The 17,034-nt window shown below is 37.5% G+C and overlaps 1 protein-coding gene across 1 annotated transcript in view; it reads right to left on the bottom strand.

The window, feature by feature from the left end:
• Positions 1–14,911, bottom strand: part of Il1rapl2 (interleukin 1 receptor accessory protein like 2) — a 68,368-nt gene extending 53,457 nt beyond the window's left edge. The window contains exons 1-2 of the mRNA XM_059251499.1: positions 14,746–14,911; positions 3,881–4,010 (exon numbers count right to left, since the gene is read on the bottom strand). Of these exons, the coding sequence (XP_059107482.1) occupies positions 3,881–4,010; positions 14,746–14,911 (296 nt within the window). The remainder of the gene's footprint in view (positions 1–3,880; positions 4,011–14,745) is intronic.
• Positions 14,912–17,034: the final 2,123 nt, after the last annotated feature.

Here is a 17,034-nt window from a genome sequence, read left to right as displayed (position 1 = left end):
TTTGGAGTGCTGTATTGGGAGGATCCTTGAGCACAGGAATTCTAAGACTAACCTGGACAACATAGCAAGACTGTCTCAGAAAGAAAAATACAGGAAAGTATGTATTACAAGTTCTGTGAAAATTATACTTATTTCTATTGAATAATTCTTGGTGAGAATGAAGGGAAAGTGTGCTCACATCTATCAATGTCCACTATATACATGACTGAAAGAATATTCACTTTTTTATTGCACAAATGAGGAGATAACCCAGCCCAATCTGTTGTGGGATATTTTTACACTGTATGAAGATGTATTGTTGTGATTGGTGTAATAAAATCCTGAATGGCCAATAGCTAGGCAGGAGAGATAGGCAGGGTTTCCTGGGAGAGAAAGGAGGAGGAGGAGGAGGAAGCTAGGCATGCAGGAGATGCCAGGACACACAGTCAGAAAACAGGAAGTGCAAGATAGAAGAGAGGTAATGTCACATGATAGAACATAGATTATTATAAATGGGTTAATTTAAGTTATAAGAGCTAGTTAGGAACAAGCCTAAACATAGGCCGAACTTTCATAATTAACAATAAGTCTCTGTGCCATTATTTGGGAGCTAGCTGGCAGGACAAAAAGAAGATTCCCTGTATATGGTGCCCAACATGGGGTGCATACTTCCGTAGAGGACATGAGAAAGCTTAAAACAAAGTTCCAAAACACACAAACATGGGGCTAGACATGGCTTCCTAGTCTTGTAGTCTCCCAGGCAGCCCTTGGCATACAGAAACATGGCTCCCAGCCACTGCCTGGATGCCTCCCAAACAGTTCAAGTTAATCAATTGTCTCACTTATCCAGAGGGCCTGATCCAGTTGGGGGCACCTCAGCTATTGGTTCATAGTTCATGTGTTTCCACTAGTTTGGCTATTTGTCCCTGTGCTTTTTCCAATCATGGTCTCAACAATTCTCTCTCATACAATCCCTCCTCTTTCTTGCCGATTGGACTCCCGGAGCTGATAAGTGAGACAGTTGATTAACTTGAACGGTTTGGGAGGCCCCCAGGCAGTGGGACCAGGACCTGTCCTTAGTGCATGAGCTGGCTGTTCGGAACCTGGGGCCTATGCAGGGACACTTTGCTCAGCCTGGGCGAAGGGAGGAGGGGACTGGACCTGCCCCAATTGAATCTAACCAAGCTGACTTGAAATCCCCAGGGGAGTCCTTGCCCTGGAGGAGATGGGAATGGGAGGTGGGCTGGGGGGAGGGTAGGGGGGACTAGAGGAGGGAAGAGAGGGGAATCCGTGGCTGATATGTAAAATTAAATTATAAAATAAATTAAAAAAGCATGCCCCACCACTGCTCGGCCCAAAGTTATTTTCTTATACCATATATATGTTTCTACTCTTGTTTAAGGTATTATACCTATGCAGCTCATTTAAAAATGTAATGTAAAATTTTAGTCCTTGAAAGCTATTTAGGTTAATAAAGAAAGGTTAGTAATTATTCATCTGTAACAATCAAACTTATAGTCAAATTAGATATATTTTCAAGGTCAAACAGATATATTTTCAGGAGATAGTTGGTCTTCAAACACTTCAAAGAACTACAGAATATGGCATTTAAAATATTTTAAGAACATAAGGCTTTTCATGACAGTGAGACACATCTGCTCCTGGCAGCACCAATCTACTTCAAAGAAGATGATGGTCATAGAAGAACCTCCATATGGAGTTTGCTTTCAATGTGTCAAAGCTAGCCATTTGGGAAAGAAACTGTCCTTCCCTTGACTGTTGACAGTATGCTGTCCAAATGGGACAAGCAGGACACAAAAAAAATGACTGCCAAACTTTGACAAAACAAGGTGGGACAGTTCTTCAAAATTCTTGCTTCATGGAAAAAGCTGTCAGATATTCTAGGCCTGTAGGCTAAAGATGGATGCCACAACATTGCAGAATTCAGAATAGAAACTTATATAAGAGACATAAAATTGATAATGTTGAAAAACAAAAGTTTACATTGTTTATCTAAAAAAATGTTTTAAGGTCTAAAAAGATATTTTTTTAAGATGGCAGTACAAGTTATGATAGAAAGTGGTTTAGGTATAAAACTTTGGACTCACTAAGATAGTATAGATAATACAGTACATTTTCTGAATTTACCAAAAACAAATGGACTGAGCATTGTGAATGTAATCTTTACCTAATAATTGTTCTTACTGTATATAGATTTACTACGGTAGAGTTAAAACTTTTCCTTTTTTATTTAGACAAAAGGGGGGGATGTTGTACGATATTTGCACACTGTGGGAAGATGTATTTGTTGTAATTGGTATAATAAAAAGCTGAATTCCAATAGCTAGACAAGAGGTATAGACTGGATTTCCAAGGAGAGAAAGGATGAGGAAGAGGAAACTAGGCATGGAGAAGATGCTAAGAGACATGCAGAGGAAACGGGAGGTACAAGATGAAAGAGAGGTAATGCCATGTGATAGAACATAGATTAATGTAAGTGGGTTAATTTAAGTTATAAGATCTAGTTAGGAACAAGCCTAAGCTATAGGCTGAGCTTTCATAATTAATAAGTCTCCATGTCATTATTTGGGAGCTGGCTGTAAGGACAGAAAAAGAGTTGATACATCAATCCCTAACTCTAGTCTGAACATTTGTCTTTATACCCGAATATTAGTGCAGTCCTCACCCTGCATCAAAGAAAGTTCTCTTTGCAACAGACAAATATCATTACAGAAAACCACAACCAATCATAATGCCGAGTTGTGGAGCCCAGTCCCATTAGATACATCTACAAAACAACCCCCACACCTAAGGTTCAGGGAACACTGCAGAAGAGATAGAAAGATTGATAAGAGACAGAGGAACAGGTTGCTTGTTGTGTGAGATTGTATTTCCCAGGGATGTCAGAAGCTACACATACACATAAGTTTTACCATCATGACTGTCCAAACATGAGATGAACAAGGACAACAACAGATATGCTAAAGAGAGTAGAGGAAAGCCCAAGAGGGTCCAGCCCTACACTGCAGGCAACTAAGGGATGCTGACAGAGGGAGAGATAGCCTACCCCAGGAAAGAGCACACCAACTAGTTATCCAACACCAACTGGCCCTAAAAACATACAGAAAGTAACATTACACAGATTGAGTAGGTTGTATACATAGATGTATATAACAGCAATTATAGAAAAAGAGAGGCCATGAATTTGAAAGAGAGCAAGGAGAGTTTTGAGGGAGGAAAGGGAAGGGCGAATGGTGTAATTATATTATAATCTCAAAAACTAAAAGAAATAATTAGAATGAAAACACAAGGCCAAATAAGTTGAACTGACAGTTACACATGATATAACAATAAGAGGACAGTGAAAAACATTGAAAGAGGTACTAAACTGAAGGATCAGTCTCCTTCAGAAAAGCAGTGGATGCTGGGACAAATAAATACTAACACAAATCAACAGTTATTTTGGCAGAGTATCAGATTGCTACTGCTACTACAGCTTTACATTTATGACATATGAAGGTTGTTTGATTCCCAAAGAGTGAACAGAGATTTGTCCAGCAAACTTAGATGTAACCTGCAAAGTTTAAAGCTCTGCTCTTACCAGTGTAGAAACAGTGGCCTAAGCTTTGGAAACATGATGAGATTTGCTTTGAAAGCTTTGAGGGCAACATTATATTTTGATGGCATCCTCCAAAAACCTCAGAAAAGACTATTAGACACTTGAAAATAAGCATTTTTTGCAAATGTACATTTTTTTAATGGAAGGTATCACTCTTGATCTCTCCAACATATCAGGTCTTAGAGACTAGAATGGCTTGAAGTTGCAGTGAATCCCTCCTGGCATGATTTACTGATGAATTGCAAAGACAGCAGAGAAAAAGAAACAACGGGCCTCCTATACCTTATTTCACCTTCTCTAATGTGACCTGCCAGCTCTTCAATAAACTTCTCGCCTTTCATCCAATAGATCATTGGTCCAGATTCTCCACTGAATCCAAAGAATGCTTTGCAAGGGATGTTCAGAGGTTTACCTGAGAAAGAGAAAAAAAATAAATGAGCAAATCTCTTCCTGTTCTTATTGAGAGACAAGGATGGACAGTTAACATACAAAGGAAAACTCAGAGGTGCCCTATTTTCCAACAATTCTTGTATGTGATTAAAAAAAGTTATTATGAGGGCTTTGGGGAAATTATACAATTCAAGCTAATATAAAAATTGAAAAGTAAATAAATTATTACTTTATAGCATTGCAATTATGCTGTACCTCTCCCAAGAACTGACATGAAAGAATCAAATGGAAATGATCCCTAATTATTTTTCTTTTTTGAGAGTTCTAAATATTATTTACAAGGACTTGCCTTTAAAATTAAAATTATTTAAGAGCATAGGATAATTCTTTATAAGTGAGAAGGCATATCAATAATAGAATATCCACTATTACGACCATATAGACTTTAATTTGTTTCTTCCTATTATAATCTATTTTAGGAAAAATGATATAGAATGGTGATTAAATTTTGGTGTTGATGTGAAAGGATTAAGGGATACCTTGATAGCTGGTCATCATTATTTCTGGTCACATACATGAGACTTTTTTAGATCTGATCTGAAAGATCAGAGAAGCAGAGCAAGTCAGCCACAAGTTCTTACCTCTACGAAATGCTCAGTCTAAAGAGAGAGAGTTCCTGTTTCCTCATGCCTTATATACCTTTCTGTGTCCTGCCACATTACTTCCTGGAATTAAAGGCATATGTCACCACTGCCTGGTTCTGCTTCTCTCATGTATCCCAGTGTTGCCTTGAACTCACAGAGATCCAGATGGATCTTTGCCTCCTGAGTGATAGGATTAAAGGTGTGTGCCACCACTGCCTGACCTCTATGTCTAATTTAGTGGCTGGTTCTGTCCTCTGATCTTTCAGCTTTCATACCATTATCTGGCTCCAGGTTTTCTATTAATAAGACCTTTTAAGAATCATGTTACATCTGGCAACCCAATGTTTGTGGCATGAATTCATGAAAAAGTCACTTGCCTGGGGCTCAGGCCCGAGCTGCACACAGCCAGAGTCTCCACCCCATGTGGGCTAGGGCTCTTCCTGGATCCACATCTCAGGCTGCCACCACACTAGGTAGCTGCCTTGAAACCCGCTTGTGTTTCTACTATTCTATGTAGTCGGCAGAGTTGTTGCGTCAATTAAGATTTCTTAAAGGGAGAAATTAGGTAAAGAGAATTTTTTCCCCACATTAAAAAATGGGAAACATTTTTACAACGGTGGGTGTTTGGTCTCTGTTTGATAACACATTAGGTGGTCTGAAATGGAACAACTAAATGAGAGGACAATTAATGTTGATGGGATAGATGTAATGCCAATTATGTATATTACTTGTTTGATCATTTATGTTTTGTCATTTAAAAAGTTGGACAATGTGAGTGCCAAGATAAAAGTTTTAGAAAAACTTGTTGAAACAGATAATAGAGATATTCAGACCCAGACAGAGGAATGCAAAGGTGAACCAATCTCAGCATTGCATTAAAAGGTAACAGAGAAACAGCCTAAGGTTTTCAAAAAGCCAATCTTAATCTATCCAGTAACCTTACAGGAACTGCCAAATGCTCAACTCAAGGCTGTGTACGAGATGATTGAACTCCTCTGCAAATGTTAGATTTGAGGAGATTCAAAGCAGCAGTAGTCTCATATGGCATCCACTCGTCTTTCCTGAAGCAGATGTTAAACTTGTGGTCAACTTGTAATAGAATTATCCCTCAAGAGTGGAAAGATTTGGTTACAGCCACCTTAGAGGCTGGTCCCCAATTACAATACAGGTAATCTAGTGGCAGCAGCAGTTTAAATGAGAAACTCTTGGGTGAGGACTCAGAGGCTTTTGGTCTGAAGATTCATGGAAACAGGATCAGCTGAGGAGTTGGCGAGGTGAAGTTGGCTGTGACTTGCTCTGTTTCTCTGATCTTTCAGCTTTCACCCCAATATCCGGTACCAGTTTTTTTTTTTTTTTAATAAAGCTGTTTAGCAATTCGTGTTACACATCCCTTGCTATTTATTTCCTATATGTCATGAAACAGAGAAGTACTTCTTTCATTGTAGCCCTCTGTCACTGTGTTTTCTGCCCAAGTTTTGCAGGAGGCCAAGCTACCAGGAACTGAACTTTATGAACATACAAGCCTAAAAAAATCCCTCCTCCTTAAAAGTTATTTTGCCCATTACTTTGATCATGGTGACACAACAGTCACTCATGGAAAACGGTCACTACTAGAAAATTCCTAGACTCTAGACACTCTTCTTCCCCTGCTTCTGGATATTAGTTCTCTCATTCTTGGACTCAACTGTAGCCACCAACAGACTCAAGACCTCTTGTGTCTTCAACTTCTCCACTGAGAGGTATACCAGAAGCTTTCCTGGTTCTAAAATTTAAGGCTTGCTATTGTCTTGCTTGTTTAGCTTGCAAAAGCTTGCTGTGGTCGGTCTCAATTTCCATAATCACTTGTATTAATCCTCTTAATAAATTATCTGTCATCACATTGATTCTGCCTTTCTGGAGGATCCTAACTTATAAACTAAAATTAAAATGTTGATTTATAAATATATCTATAAAATATATTTACAGGAAAAACTAAGTATTGCCATATATTCTGTGTTATTTAGATCACTTACAGTGCTTAAATAATTCTAGATAAGAGTTTGGTACTCTGTTATGTATATTTTAATTATGAATTTCTCATCATATTTACAGGTATTTATAATTTTGCTAGAATTAATTGTATGCTTTTTTCTTGCTAAGTAAATAATTATGGGAAGAAAGGTACAGAAAATACATTGCTGGCATTTGATACAAGAATTCCTCAACTTATAACTATATCATAGTGTCTTAGTTAAGGTTTTTATTGCTGCAATGAAACACCATGACCAAAAAAAAAAAGCAAGTTGAGGAGGAAAGGGTTTATTTGACTTACACTTCAACATTGCTGTTCATTACTGAAGGAAGTCAGGACAAGGACCCAAACAGGGCAGGAGTTAATGCAGAGGCCATGGAGAGATGCTGCTTACTGGCCTACTCATGCTCCTCATGGCTTGCTCAGCCTGTCTTCTAATAGAACCCAGGACCACCAGCACAGGGATGGCACCACTCACAATTCATTGAGCCTTGACACATCAATTACTAATGAGAAAATGCCTTACAGCTGGGTCTCATGGAGGAATTTCCTCCACTGACAAGCTGACACACAAAACTAGCCAGCATACATAGCATAAAGTTTTCTAGACAAAACATATTTTCCCATTGTTTAGAACACTAGATAAAACCACTTTAAAATATTTTCCTTGTGGAGCTTCCATATTCATTCTCTGCTATAGACAAAGTCCTCATTCTGTATTAAATTTATCCATAGCTTTCATGTTCTAATAACTATTACTTTCTGAATCCAAATATCTTTTATCACCACAACTAGAAAATGGCTTTCTTTGATGATTGGTTTCAGAAAGGAACAACTACATAGGAGTTAGAGTCTATGTGAAGACGAAGTGAAGTGCGAGGAACCCATACACACACAGATATTTGGCAATAGGTTGGGCTTATCCACATAAATATACATTGACAAGTATTTATTTTATTGTAATATTAACATATTCCTTCTCAAATTTCAGGTCCTGGATCTTTGGCTTCTTCTGTAGTTGTCAAATCTGTAAAGGTCAAGAATTGGGACAATATACTTGACACAAATTAGAGACCATGTCTTTGCACACATACTTCATCTGAAGTTGGGTAAAAGTGAGACAGTTATGCTTTATAGAAAGTACATTGAACTAAAATTATAGAAATTTGGATCTTATATTTAGATCTGTCATGACCATTGCCCCTGAGATGATGCTCCTAACCTAACTTTACTTTTTTATTTTATTTATTTTTATTTTGCAATACAATTCAGTTCTACATATCAGCCACGGATTCCCTTGTTCTCCCCCCTCCTACCCCCCTCACTTTCCCCCCAGCCCACCCCCCATTCCCACCTCCTCCAGGGCAAAGCCTCCCCCGAGGACTGAGATCAACCTGGTAGACTCAGTCCAGGTAGGTCCAGTCCCCTCCTCCCAGGCCGAGCCAAGCAATCCTGCATAGGCCCCAGGTTTCAAACAGCCAACTCATGCAATGAGCACAGGACCTGGTCCCACTGCCTGGATGCCTCCCAAACAGATCAAGCCAATCAACTGTCTCACCCATTCAGAGGGCCTGATCCAGTTGGTGACCCCTCAGCCATTGGTTCATAGTTCATGTGTTTCCATTCGTTTGGCTATTTGTCCCTGTGCTTTATCCAACCTTGGTCTCAACAATTCTCGCTCATATAACTGACCTAACTTTATATTTCGTATGTTGCAATAAGGTTGCAATAAGGTTGGAAGATGGTATTAATTTTGGATAGCTCAAAGAAGACAATGCATAGGAAAGTTATATCATGAACTCATAATCATCATCAAAATTTAGCTCAGTGTTTTTTGCTTTCTGAGACTTGATTGTCCACGGAAAAATTAAATTTGAGGAGAAGTGTGATATGGTCTTGAGACAGACATATTTTTATTCTGACCATGTCAATCTTGTTATTTCATTTATGAACATCCGTGGGACAATTTATTTTCAACATTTTCTTGTAAAATTTCCTTGTAGAATATGTATGATTCACCTTAAAAGACCCTGTTTGCTAAACCTGAACATGATTTTACCTATGCCTTTTGCCTTTCGTTCTCATGACATTGAAGGTATTTAAGGAACAATAAACCAGATGACAGAAAAATCAGTAGATTATGACAAACTTTATTATGGGAGATTCTAATCACTAAAACTACCAGCACATATAATTATAGGTATAAATATTGGTTAGTGTTCTTTTGGGCTATGTTAAAATTTATATGTGTATATATTATATATATTTTTATATATGTGTGTATGTATGTATGTATGTATGAATGTATGTATGTATCTTTAAGTGATTCTCAGTGTGTGGGTGCCCATGACTGGTATGATTTTAATGGAGAAAAACAATTATTGTAGTGTGTAAAAAGGGGACTTCTTGAGGTGGTACATCAAATAACAGTGTTTGCCCTTCCCCTTGACACTGCACAGAAAGTACTGGCCAGTGAAGTCCGTTGTCTTTTAAGTCATTTTTCTCTTCCCACCAGAAAGATCCTCGTTAAATAAACAGAAGAGACAGATATTTCAGAAGTTTATTTTATACAGTGCTGAGTAAATATTCTGAAGCCTTATGTTGATGGCCCCAAACAGTAAAACTGTTCAACCATCATCTGCCACATTGGAAGCAGAGTTCCCAAGGGATCTTTTATCAAATAGTTATTTTCAGTATGTGCTAAAGAGTAGGGATCTCCTCTTCCAAGAGGCATGGAAGGATCTCTGCATTGACTGGGCAATTAATCTAAAACAGAATCTACGTATCTCTGATACCTGCCTGATGTGTCAAATCCTATCTAGAAGTGCCATCTGTTAGCTACTGTATTGTTTTGTTTCCAGACAGTTTGAAAGTCATTCTGTAACTGTGTGTCTTATTAGTGGAGATAGACAATTCACATTTACATCTAAGCAGCCAGAAAATTATAAAAATAAAAAGAACTTTGTCATTTGGTACCTCAGTGCTAAGTAATAAGGTAGGTGAAGTTTTATTTTATTTTATTTTATTTTATTTTATTTTATTTTATTTTATTTTATTTTATTTTATTTTATTTTATTTTATTTTATTTTATTTTATACAAGTGGAGTCCATGGATTGGATCGGTTCTCCTTTGCCTTAGCATTACTACAATTTTCTTTCTCAAAGAGCTCTCTGAGAATCAACACTTGGAAGATTGCTTTGAGACCTTGCAAATGTAGCAATCACAACCAGCTTAATTATTTTGACAGTTATTACTTTACCGGATTTTGTCTTGAAACAGATGTACTCAAGATAAGGATGGGCTCAGGAGGAATGTCTCTAAAGTGTAGTACAAATATTTATATCCCATGAGAGCCTAAATCAAAGATTCTCTTCTCATCTCATCTCCTTTCCCCTTCCCATCTCCCATCTCCTCCTCTTCCCTCTCCCTCCCCTGCCTTCCCATCGCCCCTCTTCTGGAGACTGAGCATAGCAATTGTTCTACTGTTCCTGAGCCCATGAAGCCGGGACTTTTTACAATGTGATTACGATGTAGGAAAATTCAAATACAATGAAGTCTGTGATGAGTGTAGTGGCAGTAGGGTTTGTGTGGCCCTGTGTGCCTGTAGGTGTCTGGGGTGAGTGGGTATTTGTAAGTAGGAGGGAAGAAGAGTATAGCAGCTGTTGAGTGATGGCATCCGTATCTTATTGTCACAAACTGTTCTGAATAAGAAATAAATCCATCAGTAGTTTACTGATAAATATTTAACAACTAGTGTCTTAGAAATAAGTATGCATGTATCACATAAATTTATTATATATTTTACTGATAATAAAAGATAGAAAAACACAATTTACACATAATGATAAGAATAAATGTAATGTTTTGTTGTGAGTATTGTGTACTCAATAGATTCTCACAGCACACTTTCATTTATTTGTAGAATGACTATTTATAAAATCTGTGCTTGCAATGAAAAATTAGTGAAGTCCAAATATGAGTATTGGTCTATATTTTCTTTGCCATTAATGAGAAAGTTGAAAGCAAGACAATAAATTAATTTCAAAACTTCACATGTTTTTCAGTTGTGTGACTGACATGCTTCAATGACTTTGATAACAGATTCTATTTTGCATTTCAAATTCATATAATTCCTCCTTGAAGAGCTTTAAAAGATCCTGAGATTGACTTTTAGCAGATATGAGAGAACCACAAGCAAGGGTGAAAATAGAAAAGGCATTTCATTTTCCACACATCATAATATCTTCCTCTACCAGGATTTCTAAGAAGGTCTCAAGCGCAACAACTTGCTATTAAATATAGCTGTCCTCATCTCTGAATTACAATTTTTATATAGACTACGAGTAACCATCAGTGACCTTTTTTGGTCACAGTTTTTCTACATTCTTTGTTTTTTTATCTTTAAACACTGTTCAAACTCTTTTAACATCTTTCCAATTACTCCATTATCCCTACTTCATGGAATGGGTCTTTTCTTGTTTGTGTTACTGGAAGCACTCTCATGGTAGCTAACATTTTTGTAAAGTTTCTAATTTCACAACTGTGTATTCATCCATACTTGGGATTATTTTAGTGAGTACCTTGGGTGCTCAGAACTATAATGTAATCCCATTATAGCATTCCTCTTGCTGTAAGCTTGTCTCTTCCTGTATCAATGGCTTGGAAGGAGGTTTTTCTGGTTTTCTTTGCTTTCAGGATTGTTCACATATGTGATGTATGAGTCCTAATTGCATACGCATGCTGACTGTAGGCTTTCCAGATCTAATCTATCTTTAACGTATCTGTCAGTTTGTAGTTATGGCTCTAGACTGAGTGTGAGTTTCCTGAAACAATGAGTGGACTTTTCTAGTATTGTATGTAGCTTATGGATTTTTAGGCATTCCAGGATATCTAGATCCACAATTTTTCAGTATCATGTGCAGAACTCTGAGACTCCTCAGGCCCACATCTGTTTGTGACGTCTGCTGGAGCTATTCCCTTTCTCTGGCTTTGAGTTAACTTTTCTTTCTCAAACCTCATACTCGCCTTACTTGCTTTCAAAGTTGTTTTTAAAATAGAACTTTTCAGTGGCTACAGGATGTTTGTTTTTAACATATCAATTAAGTCTGAGTTAAACTGAGTTGGTGTCTGAATTTCTACCATAGAAATCTGTAAATTGTGTAACATCAGCTAGAATGATGTTAATTTTATTTACTTCATTCTCAGGAAGTTGTTAAATGAAGTTTTCTTCTTACTGCTACCATAAGCAGAGATCATTCTTTCTTCTCTGGAATCACACTTAGATTTGGCTTTTACGAGATAAGATGAAAAGGGGAGAGGATAGTCATGATGTCAACATAAAAGCTGTTCAATTTCCTGCTGTGCTTTATGTACTTAAGCTTGTCCATTTCAAGAGGTTTATTCATTTCCCAAGAAGGAAATCCACTATTAGGGCACACATCTCTATGTGAACTGGTGAAAGCATCCTGAACTATACATTATAGTAAGATCAGTTAGTGTCAGGACACACAGAGCACTGAGGCATACTTACCTTTGGCTGTAAGATATATTTAAGAATTTTTTTTTTACTAAAAATGTCACTTGCTTTGCATAATTAAGTCTGTTTTTCTACAGGGAAGATTAAGGGTGGACTTGTAATTTGTAAATGGGGAATGTCTCAATCGAAGTGTTTGATAGTTCATGGCATCTTTCCACTGTATCAAGAAGGCAATACTGACTGTAGGCCTAGCTCAGTTACAGTCCAGCATGTGCAAGGGCCTGGATTCTAGTCCCCTCACAGCCACAAGTTAAACAAATAACACATTAAAAGTTTAAGAAAAGAAAAAAAGATCCAAAGATGTAATAAGGATCTGTGAGGTTTTCTCTGCTGAAGTGGAGGGCAACACATATTGTCTTATTTTGATAATAAAGTTGTTTTCTTTCCCCTTCTGTGTGTATGTACATGTATGTATACATGAGTATGTACATGTACACACACAAACATGCACACACACACCACTGTATCTTATTCCTTTCCTTCATTCTGACTTTTCATTCCTGACATTAGCCTTTCCTATCAGTCATCCAACAGGTGAATACCTCCTTGGAACCATAAGCACACTGCCGAAAGCACTTGTGTCTTCGCTTACTCTGAGACTTCAGTCTCAGGCCAACCGAATGGGTCATTAAGGTTTAGAAACAAGGCCAGAAAGAAATTAACTGATTTTACTGAGGTCAAAGTTTGAACAAGAAGAAAGAATCCACCATTTCTAAGTCATTTATTCTAATATGTAGAGCTGTTTAATGAACTATATATAAAGTTGTTTTTCAGTTAGTATGCATCTAGAAAATAAAGGGGCTTCCACCATCTACAGTAATCTTATGTAGCCCTTTTCTAAACATTTTTCTTTCTCAAAGAGGGGCCCTTTAAGCTTGCTTTCTCTCTCTCTCTCTCTCTCTCTCTCTCTCTCTCTCTCTCTCTCTCTCTCTCTCTCTCTCTCTGTGTGTGTGTGTGTGTGTGTGTGTGTGTGTATTTGTGTATGTTCAATAAATCATCTTTGAGGATGGCAAAGAACACCCGTGTTACTTGCCTATACTATAGGGAAGCACAGCATAGGCTTCAAAGTAAGATGAAAAAGAATAGTTTTCACAGTTAAAAGTGATGGGTTGACTTTGATCCACAATTGGTTCAGTATGATACATGGTGTTATGCCTAGCAGAGGGCGAAGTGTTTAGAGTTAACAGGAATTGTCTTGATGAATTGCCAAGTAGCCTCAATCTCAATAAAGTTTCTCTTGCTATATTTGTTTTAGGGTGAATGACCAGAACCTCCATTTTAACTACTTACCATGCCCAGAACTTTGCTTAGATTTTTTTCTATTTCATCCCCCGCAGGGTAAAGACCTGTGGGCTCAGTAAATATTCTAGTGCTCTCAGTCATATCTGCCTTCCAAAGGCTCTAGGCAGAGGCCAGGTAGATGCATATCATGGAATGGGCAGTGGTGTCAGAACGCTGAATTCGTGGCCTCAGTCTTCCTATCATGTTGCTGGTTTTGTTTTTGTTTTGTTTTGTAACTCTACTCTCAAGGAGCTTCACTTGTTTTCTTCTAAAAACTGATAGGGTCAATTAGGAAATTCGAGAAGAGGTGACATGTCCGAGGAATGGGAGGAAGGATGGGAGGGGGAACTGTGGTTGGTATATAAAATGAAAAAAATTTTAAATAAATAAAGGAAAAAAGGAAAAGAGAAAAAATGTAAATTAAATAATTAAAAAGCTGAAACAAAAAAAATGAAATTTTCTAAACTTTCTTCTAAGTCTAACTTCTTCAAATTGTAAGCAATTGTTCTAGAACAATATATTTTAGACTTTTAGAGGTGGGATGAACTATTTTCCTCCTAGTTCCACCCCTCTAGAAAAAGTACTTACTGACTAGTTGAACAGAATAGAGATGCAAATTTCTGCGCTTAGGGTAGGTCTTAGCTTTAGCTCCAAGGCCCCATGACCATGGTGTTTTGTTTTGCCTGCCTGCTGTTTCTGGACTCTCAGTTCCTCTCTATTCTCTAATCTCTGTTTATTTCAGAGCGGACTTCCTGCCTATAAGCCCTACTTCGCCTTGAACCCTAATTCCTTTCTAGCCTCTGGCTCCTTGCTGCTTATATTGGCTCCAACGATCTTGGCTTATGGCCTGCTTTCCTTGACCCAGTGCTCTCCATATCTCAGCTTGACAAAAGGATTTTGAAAAGCTCTCCAGGGGAAAAGACAAAGTCCTTGGATATTAACTTAGTACGTCAGTAAGTCCAACTCATTCACAGCAAAATGAGATGTCAGGAGAGTTGAATGAAGCAAATCTTTTGTGTGTGTGTGTGCATTCAAGAGGATGTATAGTTGCAAAAGAATTCATTTGGATTGAATTAATAGTTCAAAATTAAATGCACATTATTTTCTATATTGTGATAAGTGGAGGGAAAAAACAGACCACATGGCTTACTTTGAGATAAAATGACTTAATGTTTTAAAATTTCTCATAACTTAGAAATCTAGGTTAGTAGCATAGTCAGGCTATATAGAATAGCAGTAAACATAGAACACTGGGTAACCATTACTTTTTTTGAAAGAAGTTACCTTTGTCATTTGAAAACCCTTGATTGGAAACAGAATTTTTTTTTCTGTTTACCCTCTGCATCATCAAAAGTAGTTTCGAATCTCTTACTGATAAGATCACAATTTCTGGTACTACAAACATCTTGCTAGTCAAATCCTGCTGTACAAGTTCGGGGAAGAAATACATCAATACGACAGCATTTCTCACTGTGTAGCTGAGAAATGATTCAGGGATTAGATGGTGGCTGAAGAAAATACCGATGTGTTTTTTTTGGACATGATGGTGTGATCTAAACTGGGGCCATGGAAACCTTCAAAGAATCTTCAAAAATGAAAAAGAAAAATGTGCCAAGGTTTTAACATAGGTACCATTCCTTTGAAGAATCTCACTTGCTGTCTACAGACTATCTTTGAAAAAAATTAATGCTTAAAATAATCCCAATAAAGATCCTTTGATCCTTTAGAAAATGGAAATATCAAGGTTTAATGTCCAGTTGAGAAAATGAAATATAATCCACAGATTACAGATCAGATTTTGGTCACTTTATTGATTTTCTGAAGTTCTTTTTTTCTTTTTTCTTTTTCTTTTTTTTTTTTGTTTTTTGTTTTTTGTTTTTTGAGACAGGGTTTCTCTGTGTAGCTTTGCGCCTTTCCTGGAACTCACTCTGCAGCCCAGGCTGGCCTCGAACTCCCAGAGATCCACCTGCCTCTGCCTCCCGAGTGCTGGGATTAAAGACATGTGCCACCACTGCCCAGCGATTTTCTAAAGTTCTGTAATGGTACTTTTGGATTCTGAATTTCCTCTCACCACAAATACCTCTAGTCTCACTATTCAGTATACTCTGATTTATATCCTACTTGATTGGCATTACTTCACCTTTTACCAATGCCAACTTAAATCCATAGAGAGTAAGATCTAGCTCAAGTTTTATCCATAACATGAAATGAACTTCTATCACTCCTAGTGTATATGCACTGCTTTCCTCTACATTGTTTTCATATGGCCATAGGGAGTTAAAAGTTGAGATGTTCTCTACCTCATAGGATTGTCACAACAAGAATAAGCAAAGTACTTAGTGTGTACTGTACATTCATTTTAATTCTCACAGAAAGCCAATTAAGGCATTATTACTGTCAGTTCACAAATAAGCATACAGATGTAGAAAAAGGTTAAACAATATATTCAAAATTATAAATATCATACATAGCTGATATTTACAATCAGAGAGATTGTAGAGCCAAAGATCCTAACCACTCTTCTCTGCTGTCTTTTACAACTACATGTTTCCTCATCCCAAGTAAATGTTATGCTCTTAAAGGTTGACCCATATCTTATATTTTACATGCATGCATTTCTTGTGTGTGTGTGTGTGCGTGTGCGTGTGTGTGTGTGTGTGTGTGTGTGTGTGTGTGTGTATGTGTGTGTGTACATGTGCAATAGCACACATGTGAAGGTCAGAGGACAAGTTTCAGAACCAGTTTTCACATTGATTTCTTTACATAGACTAGCCAGGTATAAGCACATTTCAATAGTGCTTGCTGGAGTTTGAAAAGCATAGCTTAATTTTCGTAATTCTAATTCTGTTTTAATTGATTTTATTTTATTGAATTAAATCCATTTTGGCATAAGGCAAGGTATGCATAGTAGTAAGTCAGTGCCTTTCAGTTCGTGATACTTCTTTCTTTCATTCATGCTTCTTTAAAAAGTATTTATTCAATCTTAACTATTAAGCTTATTCTTTAACAATTTCACAAATGAATAAAATATACTTTGATCACATGTAGCCTCTACCTTCCTTCATTCTCATTCCACTTCTGCTCACCCCTCCTTCTCACAAATCTTCCTCCAACTTTCATGTCCTTCTGTTTTGTTTTCATTTTATGACCTTCTCAGTTTAATCAAGATTGTCCCCTTGAACCTGGGATTGGAGCTATCCACTGAAGTATGGGGGGACCACCAGTGGTAATACTACTGAAGACAATAATCCCCTTTCCCCAGAATCTACTAGAAGTCAATAGATCCCCAGGGAAGAGCACGGCCCATGGGACTTTTCTCCACTCATGACTGAATGGTCAGTGGCCCAGTCTTATGCAGGCTCTATAGAGGCTATGTGGCAACAGTACATTGTTACAATGGCTACATCATGATCAGATGGGAGCATTTCATGACTCTCTTTCCCAGCTCACCATTTTGATGAAGAAGGAAGGAGAAAGAAAAGGGAAGATAAGAGAAATAGACATTATCTTGGTTGTTTTTGAAAAAGTTCTCTCATAACAGAAATGAAGTAGGTGTTAGGGGAAGAATGTCAC

Source organism: Peromyscus eremicus, chromosome X (assembly GCF_949786415.1).
Source record: "Peromyscus eremicus chromosome X, PerEre_H2_v1, whole genome shotgun sequence".
NCBI classification, from domain to species: Eukaryota; Metazoa; Chordata; class Mammalia; order Rodentia; family Cricetidae; genus Peromyscus; species Peromyscus eremicus.
This window is presented reverse-complemented; position numbering and strand designations above follow the sequence as displayed.